An 18,377-nucleotide genomic window follows, 5' to 3' on the forward strand; every position below is an offset into this window, starting at 1 on the left:
GAAACCATAGCAATTTCTTGACAGCTGTCGGGAGAGATGGCCTTGCCTCCACATGTCCAGGCTACCTCATCACGCGTTCTGCACCGTGTGCAAGAAGGACATCGATATCAGTCACGAAGGGACAACAGGTAACGAAAACAGCCCCACATTCAAATACTGAGTCGGGTATGGCTGCAGCCTGGAGACCTCCCGTCTCTTGCCTCCCATGCCCGCGAACTTAACCGTGACTTCATTTAGAAAATAATTCACGATTTCGTAGGCTATTCTGAATATCTGAATTTACCGTCGTATTCTGGACATCTGAGTTTACCGTTGGACATGCCCAGGCATGAGACGGGAGGAGCATGAGGCAGGAGGTCTCCAGGCTGCAGCCATACACTCTTGCAAATACTCTCCGCCCACACACCTACCTACCTACACCTACAGCCATTCATCCACTCCATTCCTCTACACGGTAATAATAATTTATTGTAATCTAGGAGGTAGTGATGAGCCAAACAATGTATTGAATATAAATTACATATATCTAGTTTTCCTTTGAAGTGTGTGTGTGTAAGTCATAATATTTGTAACAATATGCAGGAATATGACCTACTCATAGTAGCCTATCATAATCTACCCCCTCTTCACCTACATTTTCAGATTGCAGACGCCATGTGTCTATTATGTATTATGCTGTTAGGTATCTCATAGGTTTCTCACTGGTGGGTGGGCAACCGTGGAGCGTACATTGGCGGCGGGCTGTCGGGCTCACGCGCAGGAGGGGTGGGGGGGTTGTACTCATAAAATGTCTTCAAGGTTAGCAGGTCTGTGTTAGGAATACCAGTTGATAACAACGCATTATGCTGTTTTTTTGCGTAACATGTCCACTGATAGAAGTTGGACAGGACTGTGTATATGACAGTAGACAGAAGTGCTTCTAACTGTATGTTACTACAGCTTTCACTACTGTTGATGCACAGAGCATCCATCCAGTACAAATGGAACGCACTTTGAGTTCCTCTTTACGAATGTTCCATATCAAATCAATCCGTTTAAAAGCTGTGTTTATAAAGCTCTTATTTGTATTTATTTGACCATCCCCCTGTGTTTTCTGTGTTGATGACATCCACCCATCTGACTCCTATTTGACAAATCAGATGTAGTTTTAAAGTCAAAGGGCGCTGCATCTCCCTGACTGGCCTAATGTTTCCTTTCTTATCTTGGCTGTCATATAATCCTCCATGACTGAGTTTGACTTCATTATGCTGTCTTTTTAGTCACTCATGGTCTGTCTTTATTGAATCCAGCAGACATGCCCTCTCACTACTCTTTCTGCTCATATGTCTTGAACTTCTCTCCATTATTGTTGCCTGTGCAGCATCACCATTCCTCAGTCGTCCCACAGGATGTTTTACTTAGTCTTAATTAAAACCAAAAACACTGGGCCATCCCAAAGGTGCCTGTCGCCTGGATGTATATATTTTCCACTTAGTAAGACAAACTGAAACTCATACCAGCCCAAACCCCTCAGAGAGACATGAGTGAACTATAGGCATAGTTAAAAATAGCTTCCCTGACATAAAACATGTCAATCTGAAGTTAGGGGTGAGTATTTGATACCAGCATTTGCAGGGAACCCTCGGGAGCAGTTCAATTTTCAGTTATGGTGAATGGAAAAACAGCTTGCAGACATATATATTTATAAATATACTTTTCATTCTATGTTCATTTCATTCTATTTCTGAAAGAAAACGACCAAGAAGTACATTTTTTTATGTGACTTCTTATTAAGTTAAACTAACTTCACTTGACTTCACTTAACCTAACTTTGTTTGCTTTACTTGGCTTTATGTCACTTTACTTCACTTTCTTAAACTTTAATTTTCCACACTACTGACATTTACTTTACTTACTCTGTACTTTACTCCATTTTAATTTATCTTCAACTCACTTTACTTCATGTCTCTTTGGTTCACGGTCACTTAACTTCTCTTCGCCTCACTTCACTAACCTTCCTTTTTCTTCACTTATCTTCACTTGACTTAAAGTTTCGATGACATGCTGCTTTTTGGATGCTTTTATATAGGCCTTAGTGGTCCCCTAATACTGTATCTGAAGTCTCTTTTATATAGACCTTAGTGGTCCCCTAATACTGTATCTGAAGTCTCTTTTATATAGGCCTTAGTGGTCCCCTAATACTGTATCTGAAGTCTCTTTTATATAGACCTTAGTGGTCCCTAATACTGTATCTGAAGTCTCTTTTATATAGGCCTTAGTGGTCCCCTAATACTGTATCTGAAGTCTCTTTTATATAGGCCTTAGTGGTCCCCTAATACTGTATCTGAAGTCTCTTTTATATAGGCCTTAGTGGTCCCCTAATACTGTATCTGAAGTCTCTTTTATATAGGCCTTAGTGGTCCCCTAATACTGTATCTGAAGTCTCTTTTATATAGACCTTAGTGGTCCCCTAATACTGTCTCTGAAGTCTCTTTTAAATAGACCTTAGTGGTCCCCTAATACTGTATCTGAAGTCTCTTTTATATAGGCCTTAGTTGTCCCCTAATACTGTATCTGAAGTCTCTTTCCCGAAATTCAGCCTTGGTGCAGAATTACAGCCACTAGAGCCAGTCCCACAATGAGCTTTCCTTAGGATGTGCCATTTCTGTGTCTGTAGCTTTAAATGCTATTGAGGAGGAGAGAGGGGGGGCAAGGTGGAGGGTGGGGGTGTGGCCTTGACCAACTGCCATCCTTCGCATGATGTGTCTCTCTCTCTCTCTCTCTCTCTCTCTCTCTCTCTCTCTCTCTCTCTCTCTCATGGGTGAGCCAAATTCTCTGGGCTGGCAAAGCAGAGAATTGGAACTAACTTTGCAAAGGTGTGCCATATTTTTCTCGCAAGCCAATAAAAGCAGACTGGGCTTTATGGGAGGGGGGCTTAAAGAGACAGGCGCTAAAACGGAGCGTTTCAGACAGAGGGTAAATACAGGTATATTCAGACAGACAGTATGAGAAAAATAATATCTTTTTTGAACATTAAAGCATGTAAACATGTTCTAGAAGAACCTCAAAATACAAGTATGAACCTGAACATGAGCATGATATGTCTCCTTTAACTTCGCTTCACTTTGCTACACTTAGTTTTACTTGACTTGGCTTTATTCCACTTCACCTCACTTTTCCAAATTACAAACTTTTCCAGTGACCACAGCAGGCCAGTTGCTGAGACACCGGGTCGACAGCCAGTAACGATGCTACTGCAGTCATGACCTAAATGCCAAATCTTTGGGGGGGGTTTTTCCCAAAGCGCAGCAGAGCTGAATGCACATTACAGTATCTGTCAGTCCACCTACCATCCACGCTCACCAAGGCCCACCGTCTCCTCCAGAGAATGGAGACATTAACAAGTAAACACACTCAGACAGAGACTCAGGCTGTCAAAGTCATCACTCCGCTCTTCCCCCTGTTGTGTTCGCTGGCTACACTCGTTGTGCCACAGGGAGCTTTAGTAACGTATCTATAACTTTATTTCACCTGGTTTGGTTTGCTTTTATTTTCCTCAGTTAAATGAGGCCAGGTGTGTTCATCCGCAGCGCTGGGGAGGAAGGTCTGGCTAGTCCACACAACAGTCCTGGATGGGAGAAAAATGTGCTTATGGTTAATTGGCATTTCTTTAAACCAATCACAACCGGCTTGGACAGCGCTAAGCACTGGACGGAGCCACAGTGCCTCTGCAAAATAGCCTCGGAAAGGAACTTGTTTTGGTGGAACGTGTATGTTTAAAAGTTGTTTAGTTGTTTAACAGAAAACTCTGATTGGACAGATAGCATGTTTTACAGTAACCGCAGCCCAGCTGGTGCGCACATATGTGTCGTCATGAAATCGCTGTGACTATTTATACCCGCGCTGGTGGTCGCAACACTAGTTGCAGTCTTCTCCTGAACAGAGGTGGCGCTAATGAGGAAAGGCTACCGACTTTGCTCTTTTTACGGACTAGAAGATGAAGAAAAAGATAAATAACGGCAGAACTGGCAGCAGCATTGACGTCTATGCTTGGATTTGATTGGATGACCAAGCCTTTCATTCACCATAAAATAACTCATCTTAACCCAGTAAGTTTACAAGAGAGACTTGCAGTCACTCTGAGAGTCCTGGCCTCACGTTGCCCAGAAGCTCGTTCATGCTCTTTGTCACGCGCTGCTGGAAAAAAAAAGAGTGGTGCGCGACCTTGGCTCATGCGCTATAAATCCGCACGCGCCAGCAAGATCTACGTCATTTTGACGTCACGATGGCGTGCGCCAGGTTGAGAACGGCCGGTATAATTCACCTCTTACCCTGCAGAGATCTGAGGAGCAGTTAACCATAGTCCTCAGAAATCCACCAGCGTCTTAGAACGCCAACACAAAGAAAGAGGAAGGTGACGGATATCTGGCCAAAAATGAGGGGCATCCGGCGGAATTTCCGGCGGCACCGCAGCAATCCCATAAATGAAAAAACATTGTTGATATCGACTAGGCCATGTTTGAAGATGGTCTGTGTGACCGTGACAGTATTTCTTCAGCCCTCACATTGCTGGAGTGAAACAGCCGTGACCTGTGGCTGATGTGACCACACACACTGCTGCTGGAGCTCCTGTGGTTTATTGCTGTTGTAATAACTACTACACTACCTTTTTTTTAAATGTTTCCATGCTGTGGTTGTGTTTCCCATCCAGTGGTGCAGTGAATCTCAGGGTCATTATTTCTGTCTGCTTGCATGTCAGTTGCATTGCTCAGCAAAAGGGATTTTTAGCTTTCTTGGGTGCAGTTTAGAGCAGAAGCATTAGCCTGTTTAAACCATCAGGAAAGCCCAGGCATTTCAACTGCCACCGCAGTGGAGACAGCAACCCATAGAAATTAGTGGATCAAATTCACTAAATCCAACATTAACAGATGGGAAATGACATAGTGCAGAAAAGGTACAGAGGGTGCTGCCTAGTAAGAAATGCCTTCCACTTTAGGGCTGCTCGATTGTGGAAAAAATCACAATTATTTTGGTCTTTACTGAAATCACGATTATTTAACACAATAGCTCATTGACTTTTGGAAAGATGCTGCATTTATTGAACTTAAATCAACAGTGAAAACTTTGAACTGTGAAACTACCCTTAATACTTTTCCCGTTGAACTTTTTGAATTCTCCTTAAAATAAAAAATATAAAACATATTTTCAAATGTTGGCTGAGTGAGTTTGGCCTTCAGGAGGTGCAAAAGTCAATCAGAACACAAGACAAAGTAAGAGTTTACTTGCAAACTGTAGTGTGCAAAATAATCGTTTTTCTCGATTACAGTGTTTTTGTGATCCTTAGGAGCCGAAATCACGATAAAAATGTGATTAATCGCACAGGCCTATTAACAATTGATCTTGCTGTGAGCTAAAATGAAGAAATGAACCTTCATGTGTAGGGCCTGTCTTCGCACTCTTGCACTGTTGACCTCTCTGCTGAATTAAAGCAGGTGGGGATACTTTATACATTAAGTCTAGAAGAGAATAATGGCTGAAATGCAGCAAGAAGATGCAATAAAAGCACGTTAATCCATCATGGCTGACCCAGAGCAGGCAGAAAAAAGGCGCGGCAGGAGAGCGCTAGGTCACGGTCCCTGCAGGGAAGGTGCTGATTTATCCCAGGTCAGGGACGACACATTTCATCCTTCCCTCCTATTATTTCACCTCATCCTGACATCAAATATATTTTATCGTAACCGCTTATGGGGTCCATGTCCTTGCAAATCTTTTTGTGCTGTTTAATGTTACTCATGCTTTTTTCTGTGTTGCAGGAGGAGAGCAGTGTGAAGCCTGAGGAACAGGGTCCACGCTCCAGATTTGGTCCAAGTACCGAAGACTTGGCAAATGCATCAAAACAGGTCCCAACTGCTTTCCATAGTCCTGTAAGAGTGTCTGTGTCTCTGTCGGGGTGAGAAGGTTACCTTTTATGTCTGAAACTTTCCTTCAGGACGGGATTGGAGTTTGTCACAGTCAGGCACCGCAGAAGCCGCTCCGCAGGAAATACCACCCAGAGAACCAGAACCTGGAGACGGTACCCCCACCTGCCAAGCCGTTCCCTACCCCCACCAAACCTGCTCACAAGTCAGTTAAACATTCGACTCTGTTATCCTAAAATACACACGTATTTACTTTTTAACTAAATCTGATGGAATTAGATTTTTATTGAGTAGAATTGTCCAAAAAGTAAAAGGTATGTGAGTCAAGAGAGAAAACTGCTCTAATCTATATTTTTTATTATTAAGAATTATAGTCATATCGGCGGCGAACTCCAGCAACCGGCCCTTTGCTGCATGTCATCCCCTCTCTCTCCCCCCTTTCCTGTCTGTCTATACTGTCTTTTTTTATTCATTCAACTATTTATACTCAAGATCATTGAGGGGCGGCCTCATGTACAATGACATTGAGTCAGCCACAAAGACAAGGAAAGGCAAAGCAAAAACTAGAATAAACCAAAAACAACACAGACATAAGAACATAGAAGGACAATAAAACTTTCCGAATTGGAAAAACTGCGTCATAAACACATCAGGACAACCAGGATGTAAACGATATACAATTATGTAAAGCATAGTAATAGCAAATAGCAAAGTTTGGAAGTCCAAAAAAAAAAAGATGTCCAAAAGGCGTTGAAGTGAGTTGAATTTAAGATAGTGTTTGTGTCTAATGGAAGAGTGTGTGTGATCTAATAAAAAGGAAAAGCCCCCCAAAAATTTTTTTTTAAAATAATTCTAGCCATATCAACTTTATAAGGTGAGAATGTGTCAGTGTTGTGTTCACAGCTTTTGCTGCCTCCTAGTGGCTAACAAAAATCAGTTACTGCAGGTTTAAGAACTTTTTCAAAGGTGATTGTTAACCCCTGTAACTCATCCAGGAAGAGCAATTCAGCAGACTTTAAGGAACACTCTAACTCACCGTAATGACTCTAACAGACGTGCTCCTGTCTCCTCATTGACCAGACGGCTCATTGAACATGTCTGTCAGTGCAGTAAAGGTGACCATTAATAACAGAGGGGACTGCTAGCTGTTGGAACGGCTGGTTGATTGATGTTAAACCCCTTTTGATCAGATTTTTTTTGGTGTCCTTTGAGTGCAGCAACCCATTGTTTCGTTCACTTTAACTTAAAGTGCTCATATTATGCTCATTTTCAGGTTCATAATTGTATTTAAAGGTTATATCAGAACAGTTTTACATGGTTTAATTCATCAAAAAACACCATATATTTGTTGTACTGCTCATTGCTGCAGCTCCTCTTTTCACCCTGTGTGTTGAGCTCTCTGTTTTAGCTACAGAGTGAGACCTCTCACTTCTGATCCATCTTTGTTGGGAGTCGCACATGCTCAGTAGCTAGGTAAGGACTACTAGCCAGTCAGAAGCAGAGTATAAGGGCGTGCCCTGACAGTACCTAGGTAAGGACTACTAGCCAGTCAGAAGCAGAGTATGAGGGCGTGCCCTGACAGTACCTAGGTAAGGACTACTAGCCAGTCAGAAGCAGAGTATGAGGGCGTGCCATGACACTACCTAGGTAAGGACTACTAGCCAGTCAGAAGCAGAGTATGAGGGCGTGCCCTGACAGTAGCTAGGTAAGGACTACTAGCCAGTCAGAAGCAGAGTATGAGGGCGTGCCCTGACAGTACCTAGGTAGGACTACTAGCCAGTCAGAAGCAGAGTATGAGGGCGTGCCCTGACAGTAGCTAGGTAAGGACTACTAGCCAGTCAGAAGCAGAGTATGAGGGCGTGCCCTGACAGTAGCTAGGTAAGGACTACTAGCCAGTCAGAAGCAGAGTATGAGGGCGTGCCATGACAGTAGCTAGGTAAGGACTACTAGCCAGTCAGAAGCAGAGTATGAGGGCGTGCCCTGACAGTAGCTAGGTAAGGACTACTAGCCAGTCAGAAGCAGAGTATGAGGGCGTGCCCTGACAGTACCTAGGTCAGGACTACTAGCCAGTCAGAAGCAGAGTATGAGGGCGTGCCCTGACAGTATCTAGATAAGGACTACTAGCCAGTCAGAAGCAGAGTATGAGGGCGTGCTCTGACAGTATCTAGGTAAGGACTACTAGCCAGTCAGAAGCAGCGTATGAGGGCGTGCCCTGACAGTATCTAGATAAGGACTACTAGCCAGTCAGAAGCAGAGTATGAGGGCGTGCCCTGACAGTATCTAGGTAAGGACTACTAGCCAGTCAGAAGCAGAGTATGAGGGCGTGCCCTGACAGTATCTAGATAAGGACTACTAGCCAGTCAGAAGCAGAGTATGAGGGCGTGCCCTGACAGTACCTAGGTAAGGACTACTAGCCAGTCAGAAGCAGAGTATGAGGGCGTGCTCTGACAGTATCTAGGTAAGGACTACTAGCCAGTCAGAAGCAGAGTATGAGGGCGTGCCATGCTAGCAGCTAGGCGAGCATTATAACGTGTGTTCCAAAGTGACCACGTTTGTCTCTGAAGTAAAGGCTGGACTACAATAGAGCTGTTTGGAGCAGTTTGTGAATAGTGTTTTCTGTTGGAGATGGTAAGTCCCTTTGGGGGGGGGGACTTTGGGCTTTTTCACTTTGTAAACCTATAACATGCACAAAAAAGATATATAACACAATAAAGGGTAAGTGGAAAAGCCAAAAAGCATAATATGAGCACTTTAAGGCTGAGATCATCAACAGGGGGTCCCGGACCCCTAGGGTGTCCTCAGAGCTACTGTAGGGGGGCTGCCATATTGTTTTTACAAAATGTATAATGTCTTAACATGAATCCAACATATTATTAGCAAATATAAATGAGCCTATTTGGGGGGGGGCACATTAATGACAAGGTATGTATAAAGGGTTTAGGCCGCCCTACACATTATTGTAGGCCCAGTTTAATATGCAACTTAATTTTATACAACATATATAGTAGGGGGTCCCTGCTCCATCTCTCTTTCAGTTAAGGGGCCCTTGGGCTAAAACACATTGAAGACCCCTGATTTAAGGCATTTAATCCCATCTCCAAACACTGTGTTTAGAGCCAATTAACATGATAGCTCAGGAATTTAGTATACGTTTATTCATGCGTTTCCTGAAGTTGGGCTCTGAACAAAGTCAACTGTGTTATACTACTTTTAGTTATCTAGGAAAACAAAGTTAAACCCTGATAAAGGTAGGGCTGGGTATCGTTCAATATACCAAAACCAGGACTTTGATACCGGTTCCTGAACGATAGTTCTTTCGATACCAATTTTATTAAATCCATTTTAACAAAAATAAATTACAACATTACAGCACAAATCTTTTTATTTATTTCTCAGCTCCTACTACGTGAGCCCCGTCTCTGTGTAACGTAAAGTTTTTTCTGCCTGTCTCTACGACGTGTAACGTTAGACAGCCAATCACAAGCATTGTTAGATCTTGGTTGAAGCATGCTGCATGCTGCATGCTTATTGGCTCACTGACGCTGATGAGATTTACTCCTTAGGTATTGAAATAATACTCGATACTAAGGAGGCCATTCGGTTAGTGCCTAAAAAGTATTGCATTGGGTACCCAGCCCTAGATAAAAGTGGATACATTTCTCTTTCAGGCTGCTGTCCAAACAGAAGAGGGAGATCCAGATGGCGATCCGTAAAAACAAGGAAACCAACGCGGTGTTGACACGCCTCAATAGCGAGCTCCAACAGCAACTCAAGGTCAGCCCTTCTTCTGTTTACTTTAAGTACAACACACTTACATATGCAGCCATACAAGTGTGTGTACAGTATTCTGCTGAGGGAGGTGTGCTTGTCTATGTGAACGGGTGTGGCCACATTAGTGGCTGGCCACGGTGACTTTCTGACATTCCCTGCCATCTGCCTCCCAGTGGTGGAATGTAACTAAGTACATTTACTCAAGTACTGTACTTAAGTACAAATGTAAAGCTACTTGTACTTTACTTGAGTCTTTTCTTTTCATGCCACTTTCTACTGCTACATTTCAGAGAGAAATATTGTACTTTTTACTCCACTACATTCATCTGTTACAGCTTTAGTTACTAGTTACGTTACACATTAGGATTGTTGCACACAAAACATATGTTTATAAAATCTGATGTTTTATCATAAATGAAACTACCCAACAATACAACCGCCTACAAGTCCAGCTGAAATAAACACTTAGTTGATGCACAGAACTGTTTTGGGCATTTCCAGTTTCTAAAATGTGAGGATTTTTCTGCATTAAGTACTTTTACTTCTAATACAGTACATTTTCCTGATTATACTTACATACATTTACTTAAGCAACATTTTCAATGCAAGACTTTTACTTGTAACAGAGTATTTTTTACAGTGTGGTATCACTACTTTTACTAAAGTATGGGATCTGAATACTTCTTCCACCGCTATCGCCTCCTCTGGGACACAAAAAAGGGCTAAATCATAAAGGACAAAAAAAATAAAAGGACTTACACTCTACATTTTCACCACAAGCACGAGAGGACGGTAGCGTTCGTGTTTCTATAGATTTCGATTGTGTGTCAGGAGTTGAATTCTACGCATTCTCAAATGAGTGCGACAAAACAAAATGCTCCCGCTGGTCCGACGTGATGAAAAGCTCTGAGCTCAACAGTCCGCTCCCCCCTACCCATCAGTTATAGCTGAACTAATGGCACTGACTGAGCTGTTTGCATTGGAGATTTGCCTGTGGCACACGCACTCACATTTGGAACACATGCTGCATGCCTGTCATTCTCCTCGTAAATGATCCAGTAGTGAAACCCACACGCTCCCATGCAGCGCTTTCTATAGCCTTAATACAACCGAGACTAAAGAATAAATTAGGCATTTTGTAAGCTTTTATAATGATATTCGTCTTCTATTAGTACTTGGTAATCTAGGATGTCATTTATTCTCTCTAATTCTGCTAGCTCCTCAAAAATCTGCGGAATGTTGCAGAGAAAGGCATATGTGTCTTTATATAGACTCTAGCCTTGTTGAAATCCCAAACAGCCATTGGCATTCACAACTGTCTTCTTGAAAATAGAGCCTGGGCTGCTCAGGCATCCAACTACAACAGGGTGTGTGAGGAAAGAAAGGAGGCCAGATGGAAAGGAGCAGCTCTTCCTTGACTTTTTCTCTAAAGTTGAAGTGACGGCTGAAATAAAGACACAGTTCAAAAAAGATCTTAATGAAAGCACCACGGATCAAAAGCTGTCTTTTTTGCCCTTTAATCCAACCTTGGTTAACTACTTTCGCTTCTAAAGAAGAGCGTTTACTAAACACTTTTCATTTTAGACATTCCACTCTTTGGTAACACTTTACTTGAAGGTATCTACATAAGAGTGACATGACACTGTCATGAACACATGACACTGTCATGAACACATGAACCCTAACTCTTACCCTAACTTGTCATGACAAAAACCTGAATGACACTTACTGACCGAAGCGTTATGTCATAAACGTTTATGACTTGTTTATAATGTTTATGACACGTTCATGACAGTGTCATGTCACTCTTATGTAGATACCTTCAAGTAAAGTGTAACCCACTCTTTTTAGGCTGCCTTCATGCCAAAATGTCATATTATCATGTAAGATACATCCTGATGTAATGATCGATTGCCAGGAATTTTGCTAAACTCTATTGATTAGTGACCTTATGATGTTTTGTTGTATTCCAGTGTTTCCCAATCTGGGGGTTGTGACCCCCAAGGGGTCCCAAAATAAATCGAAGGGGTCACAAGATTATTAAAGAGGGCTTGTTTATAAAATTACAATACCAGTACCCAGTAAAGTGATACCGATACTGACAATACCTTCTTTTTTTCCTCTTTCATTGCATACCCATGATGTCACTGGAAGCGTTCAGCTGTGTTAAATGCCACCACCTCCTTCCCATCCAAATGATTTTTACACATATTCATTTTTGAAAGTGTTTTGAAAGTGCTCTCCTTCACCACACCACAGACTGTATGGGTTGTAGCTGCTGCGGTAGTGGGCCAATCACACGTCGTATTTAAATCGAAACTCTTGCAGTGATTGGCTGTGAGCAAAACTCTACAAATAGACATTGTTTTCTAGATCTGGGTTAAAAAAAATAGAATGCAGTTTCTTTCGTTTGACTGGAGAAGTTTCGATACTACTTCGGTTGATACCGTAAAGGTATTAAGAACCGATACCCAGCCCTACTTTCACCCCCTCAGACCTCCAAAACTCATAGGAAACTATCTACGAAAAACCACAATCAGACAAAAATCACATTTAGCTAAATCCAATACCACGCTCTTCAATTCATGAAGGCTGGGAACCACTGAGGATAGAATCATTTTTCTGTGCTGTTTTGGCGTGTAATGAACATTAGGGAACTTTTCAGGGGATTCATCTTATCGACCATAGTTATCATGGCAAGCATAACAAATAATGAAACAAAGCTTGTGAGCTAGTGAAGGCAGTCAACTTGAGTCTGCTGCTGCACTCACATTTCCATTTTGATGCGGCGTTTTCAAACAAAAATGATCTCCTTTCACACAAATATATAGCTCCGTAGAAGAACTAATCTCCGTCAATTTAAACAGGTCCGACGACGCATGTCACATGACCATTCGCATACACTGGGCATGCGCATGGTGTGAACAGGAAGCAGATTGTCTGACTTTATTCTGTAGTTGAAAATCATGGATGTATACGTTGAAAATACTTTGGAGAAAGAACAAATGGCTTAAAGTAAGACCAGGGATTTATTTGTTTGGACCGACGACGAGGTGGAACTGTTACTGAAAGGTATGTAATCCTACCTAACCGATAAGACTGACTGGGGTGCATCATCGTTTCCAAAGGTCTCCGTTTCTGTCCGTCCAGACTACAAAGCAACCCCGGAATTTTTACATCAAAACAGGGTCAACAGTGTTTCCACATGTCTCTGTTTTAGTGGCTGGGAAACGTCGGAGTAGTCTGGAAGAGTGGCATAAGCGTTTCAGAAGATGTTCATTTTTAAACAACATTGTAGTAGTGTGGATGTAGCCTGAGTCTACAAGGGGTAGGGGGGAGTTAGTAGTTCCATTCCCCACTCCCTGCTGTGCATATCTTGGTGCTTTCTTTGGGGGAGTGACAGGGTCAGAACCAGCAAATATTAACGCTGTACATATTCTGCATTCTCACAATAATCCATTCCATGTGAGTTGACTGATTGAATTGACCTGGTGGACCTCAGTTAGCCCTCCCACTGGTAGAACCCCAGAAGGTCTTGTGCGCCGTTCATTCTGTCCTACACTTTCATATTTTGGGGTGAACATTATGGACCACGTTAGGGGGATTAATCTTGGTGTTGACAGTTGTTACCATGGCAAACAGGCCGCCAATCTTGAGTCTGTCGTTACACTCACATGGCAGACTCTTCCCACTGAGTGTTCGTTCCCCAAGGGATGACGTTATTATAGTCACTCCCTGCTGTGCTGTGCTCTCTTGTGGGGAGTGACGAGTTCAAAACAGATGCCAAATATCAACACTGCACATAGTCTACATTCACATGAGTTGGCTGACTGAATTGACCAGGGCTGTCCTCGACTAAAGACATTCTCAAGTCGACTAACACTCATGCGATTTGGTCAACTAATCAATTAGTTGTTTTAATCGACAGATCTGTCAAACTGAGTTTCTCCAAAAAGATTCATGTAAAGGCACCACTTTAAACAACTTTAAATTTAAAAAAGAATGACTGATCGACTCAAGAAATCTTAGTCAACTAAGACCAAATCAAGCGATTAGCCGATTAATTGACTAAGAGGGGGCAGCCCTAAAATTGACTTTGTCTTTTTTTCCTCTAGTGCCACCCTCAGGACAATTTCTTTACATTTTTATAGCTATTTTTTATTCATTTTTAACTCCTTTTAACTAACTTTTTTTAAATAGGGGGATCTTTGTATGTCCATTCAACAGTTTCATATTTGGAGGTGTAATAAACATTAGGGCCCACTTTAGGGTATTCAACTTGTTCTGGACCAGGGGTCGGCAACCTTTTTATTTATATGAAGTTCCATTTTAAAATGTTTTTGTTAATCAGCGTGTCATATCAACATTAAGCCTGCCATCATCTACTAAGCCCACCGCATCCTGTGAAGAAGGCAACGAGTACTAGCCAATCAGAGACAGAGTAGGGCGGGTCTTCGCGGAATGCGGATGGGAAAAAAGTCAATCAAACTACCGCAAATAACAGACCGTGCTCCTGCCAATGGCTGTAAAAGAGGTCATTTGGCATGCAGATTGGAACATTTCCAAAAAAAACTCTCTTGCACATTTATTGCTAGTGTGCCATTGGTTCAGCTACCGGGTGCCAATGGTGGCACGTGTGCCTAAGGTTGCTCACCCTCTGTTCTAGACCATCATTACCATGGCAAACAAAAGCAATAATGTAATTACTGCCTGAGGTATCTTGTTCAGAGTGCCGTGATCAAAGGTCATGTTTGTCTTTGGTTGGCTGCAGGTGGTTCACCAGGAGAGGGTCACTCTGGAGTCCCAGCTGGAGCTCCTGCGGCCCCTGGCCCCGACGTGACTGATCCTGGAGTCTGGTTAAAGTCACGTTACGTGTGTGTGTGTGTGTGTGTGTGTGTGTGTGTGTGTGACAGAAATACAATAGCGTCTCTATGAAATATGAATGTTTGAGCTGATATGAATACAAAATACAGTTGAAGGGTTGACAATGGGGACAACTCTTGGATTTCTTTTGATGAACAGCTCCAGTCCCACATGCAAATGTTACTCTTACTTTTAATGACGTCTTCGAGGATTAAACCATTTTTTTTATCACTGTATGATATGCACATGACGTTCTAACTTATTTTTTCTCGCTTTTGATTTACTGTCAGGTCTCTCCCATGAATCTTACTTTGCTTACAATACAGCTAACAGTTTGTGCACGTATTTCCGTGCCTCGGATACATGTTTCCTGTATGTTACATGCTCTGTGTTAATGACGGGAACTAAAGTGCCCTCTGTTTTTCTCAGTCTATGTATACAGTGCATTTCATGTGTATCCCCATGTGGTCTAAAGCAAGTAGTGGTGCTACAGATTAGTTTCTGAATCATTACTTTTTCCACTTAAAGTTTAAACAAAAAAAAGCACATTTGCAAGGTTGTACCTTATGTTAGATATGGGTTTTTTATTTACAGATTTCCAGCCTTCTCACAAGATTTGATGGTCTGTTGTCACACTGTAGCACTGGCACACAGGGCCATAAGGACACTGAAGAATGTTGACACTGGATGTGTATGAAATATGGATCATCTACTTGAATATTTGCTCATCATTAATGCAAGCGCTGTCTGACTGTTCATTTTTCTTTAACCCCCTTATGTTTAGTATCATATGAAGAGTTATTTCTGCATTGCAAGTTTGGAAAAATTTGATTTCCAAGACCATAAAAACAAAAACTGGTGTTATCAGTCCAGAAATGAAAAGAGCACAATATTTCGCCAGATAGATTTCAAAACAGCTAATGTTAAAATGTGGTTTTGATTTTATCTATGCAAAGATGTGGTGCTGCTTACACTTGCTTTAGACCATTTACCATCAAGGAGAATAAGGATATTTGGGGAAAAAATGATGTGGTTGAAATACACGATGGCATGCTTGATAATGCATGTTATGCTAAAAATGATGTGAGCATTGGACTGTGAACTGACCTTAAATCATGCACAACTACTGAGCTCTGGGCTGAAGACAATGATCCAACTAATCAATAAAGTTGTCTATTTTTATTGCTTGTGATTATTTTATTACATGTATTGTACAAGAGAAGTTTGCCCTTTTTGTCAATAACTAAAAGAAAAATTGTTTTACTAGTGTGTTAAGCCATAACTTAGGGTTGCTCAGAGCAGAGCCGGCCCTAACCAGTTTGGTGCCCTAGACAAGATTTCAGCTGTTTCTGGCGTTTTTTCTGGCGTTTTTGTCATTTTCAACGTTTTTGTAGGATATTTTTCTATGTTGTTGTTGCTTGTTCCGATTTATTTTTTGGCATTTTCGTGGACCTTTTTTTGAGGGGGGTTGGGGGGGGTTCTTACCCTTTTGGCGCTTTTTTTCAACTTTTTCCATGCTTGTTCGACATTTTTGCCGGGTTTTTTTAAATCACTTTTGCCGTTATTGTGGAATATCTTCAACTGCGCCTTATTCATTTGGACTGCCGGCGCCCCTAGCATTTGCCTATGCTGCCTATGCCACAGGCCGGCCCTGGCTCTGAGCAGCATGAATGTGGAAAACCTGCAAAACTTCTTAATACATTTCTCATATTATGTGTTTCCCGAGAGCAACAACAGAAAACAGCATTGAAATACCAAAATAATTGACTTCTTTTCACTTCTAAGACTCAAAAGAAAGTGACATTGAGGTTGGGATACATTATCAGTGGTATGAGAGCAAAAAGAGATCAAACAGACTGCAGTCATAACCCTCTGGTTCTCACAAAGCAGCTGGGCTTTCTCCGACCCAGACATAACAACCATGGGTCAAGCAGATCGCCACTGATGGCTGTATTCCCAGACCCTCCGCCATGCACTGCTGTCCAAAAATATCCGCTGACACACTTGGCTCCCATTTAGACACCTCACACACTTGATAGGCCTAGTTCTCTGCCAATCACGTTGCGTTCGAAATCCACACTCACTCCATGTCATCCAGAGAGCTGCTTTGATTGCGATTAAGGACTTTGATATTGGTCCAGACATTTTTCCAACTCAGTAACATGTTATATCAACAACCTGCTAACAGCATGGCTCTAGGGATGGCAATGTTGGTCTGTCGATGAGTCTGTCCACCACTTCTTCTTTTTTTATAGTTGAGAAATATCTCAACAACTGAATTTTGTACAGACATTTGTGGTCCCCAGACGATAAATCCTAATGACTTTGGTGATCCACTGACTTTTACACCATGAGGTTGACGTTTGTGTTTTTGAGTGAAATTTCTTGACAACTCAACTCCATGGATTGTTAGGAAGTGTGACACATGCATTCATGTTCCCCCAAAATGAATAGTAATAACTTCAGCAATCCCCTTACTATTTATCTAGCACCATCATCAGGTCAAAATATTAATTTGTTCAATACTTTGGTTAATGACCAAAAACCTACCAAACTAATGACATTACCATCAGCCCCAGAAGTACTTTGTATTGTGTTAATGACCTCACCTTTGGTCTGTCAGCAGGACAGTGGTGGAAGGGTGTAGCAAGGGCCAAGGAAGATCCCATTACATTTTGGATTGAATCCAAATCATACGCGGGTTTTTTTTTACTTTCATTGACATTGTAAGATAGGGCATGGCCTTTCCGATAGTACTACGCTCTCCGAGTGCACTTCTAATTAGCTAATGTTAACATGCTAATTGCTCATTAATAAACATTACTCTATGCTTAGCATTACCATGGTCATGGTGAGCATCTTAGAATGCTAATGTGATCATTTAGTTTAAAGCACTGCTTTGCTTAAGAACAGCCTCACAGATCACACAGTCACAGTTTGCTTGGTTGATATATTTTGCCTCTCATTTTTCCTGGAAATAGCAGCATATAACTCATTTTCAGGATGTGAAATAAGACTCGATTGAGCCGAGCAGAGGACCAAAGACACGTGAATGAGTCTTTGTGGGTGATTGAAATTGACTTTTTTTTTTTTTGACTGAACAAAATGAAAAAGCTGAGCGGTGTTTAAGCCTATCCTAGGGCACTTGGAATAATGCATCGCTCCCACATCTGAAAAAATGAATGAGCTGGAGTGAATGAGTTCAATGTGGGAGACAGACACAGGATGCCAGACGACAACAGGGCGCTCGTAGCTCCACTGTGCCATAACCAATATTTGGCACAGCCCGGCATGTTGGTACCTGCTGCATCGAGGATGTCCTCCTATACTGTAGGTTTTATTTCATCTTATCCATCAGAAGAGGCATGTGTTTATTCATTCAATCAGACAGCTCAACAGGGAGACATTCTCACTGAACTATAAATACCACTTAGAAGTGTTTGGCTTGCATTTCAAGATGACAGCTGCACGTGATGAGGAAACTATATGTGTCAGCCATGTGTTGCCTCTAAGTATATGCTTGTTTGATATAATTGCCATCTAGTTATCTCACAAAGTCAGCAACAGGATTATTATTATCTATGCATGTGGTTATTACTATTGATTTGTCTAGCCGGAGACACAGTGACATTTAGTGATCTCAGACACAAATATACCAAATCCTCAGTGCATAGGCGGAATTTACAGGGTGGATGGGGGCTTACAACTCACCCTAATAATCAAAACTGGCCAGTGCAACCCACCCCAAAAACCTATTTGAATTTCCTTTACATAAATAAAGACATTTGCGTCCTAACTTGATGCAGAAAAGGCACAAATTGTTGCAGAAAAATTCACCAGAATGCA

The 18,377-nt window shown here is 41.9% G+C and overlaps 1 protein-coding gene across 2 annotated transcripts in view; it reads left to right on the plus strand.

Moving 5' to 3' along the window:
• reps2 (RALBP1 associated Eps domain containing 2) overlaps window positions 1-15,699 on the plus strand; it is a 32,246-nt gene extending 16,547 nt beyond the window's left edge. For both annotated transcript variants that reach the window (XM_078259778.1, XM_078259779.1), the window contains 4 exons: window positions 5,793-5,879; window positions 5,969-6,102; window positions 9,566-9,671; window positions 14,440-15,699. In XM_078259778.1, the coding sequence (XP_078115904.1) occupies window positions 5,793-5,879; window positions 5,969-6,102; window positions 9,566-9,671; window positions 14,440-14,508 (396 nt within the window). In that variant the 3' untranslated portion in view covers window positions 14,509-15,699. The remainder of the gene's footprint in view (window positions 1-5,792; window positions 5,880-5,968; window positions 6,103-9,565; window positions 9,672-14,439) is intronic.
• Window positions 15,700-18,377: the final 2,678 nt, after the last annotated feature.

This window comes from Sander vitreus, chromosome 9 (genome assembly GCF_031162955.1).
Source record: "Sander vitreus isolate 19-12246 chromosome 9, sanVit1, whole genome shotgun sequence".
In the NCBI taxonomy this organism is placed as follows: domain Eukaryota; kingdom Metazoa; phylum Chordata; class Actinopteri; order Perciformes; family Percidae; genus Sander; species Sander vitreus.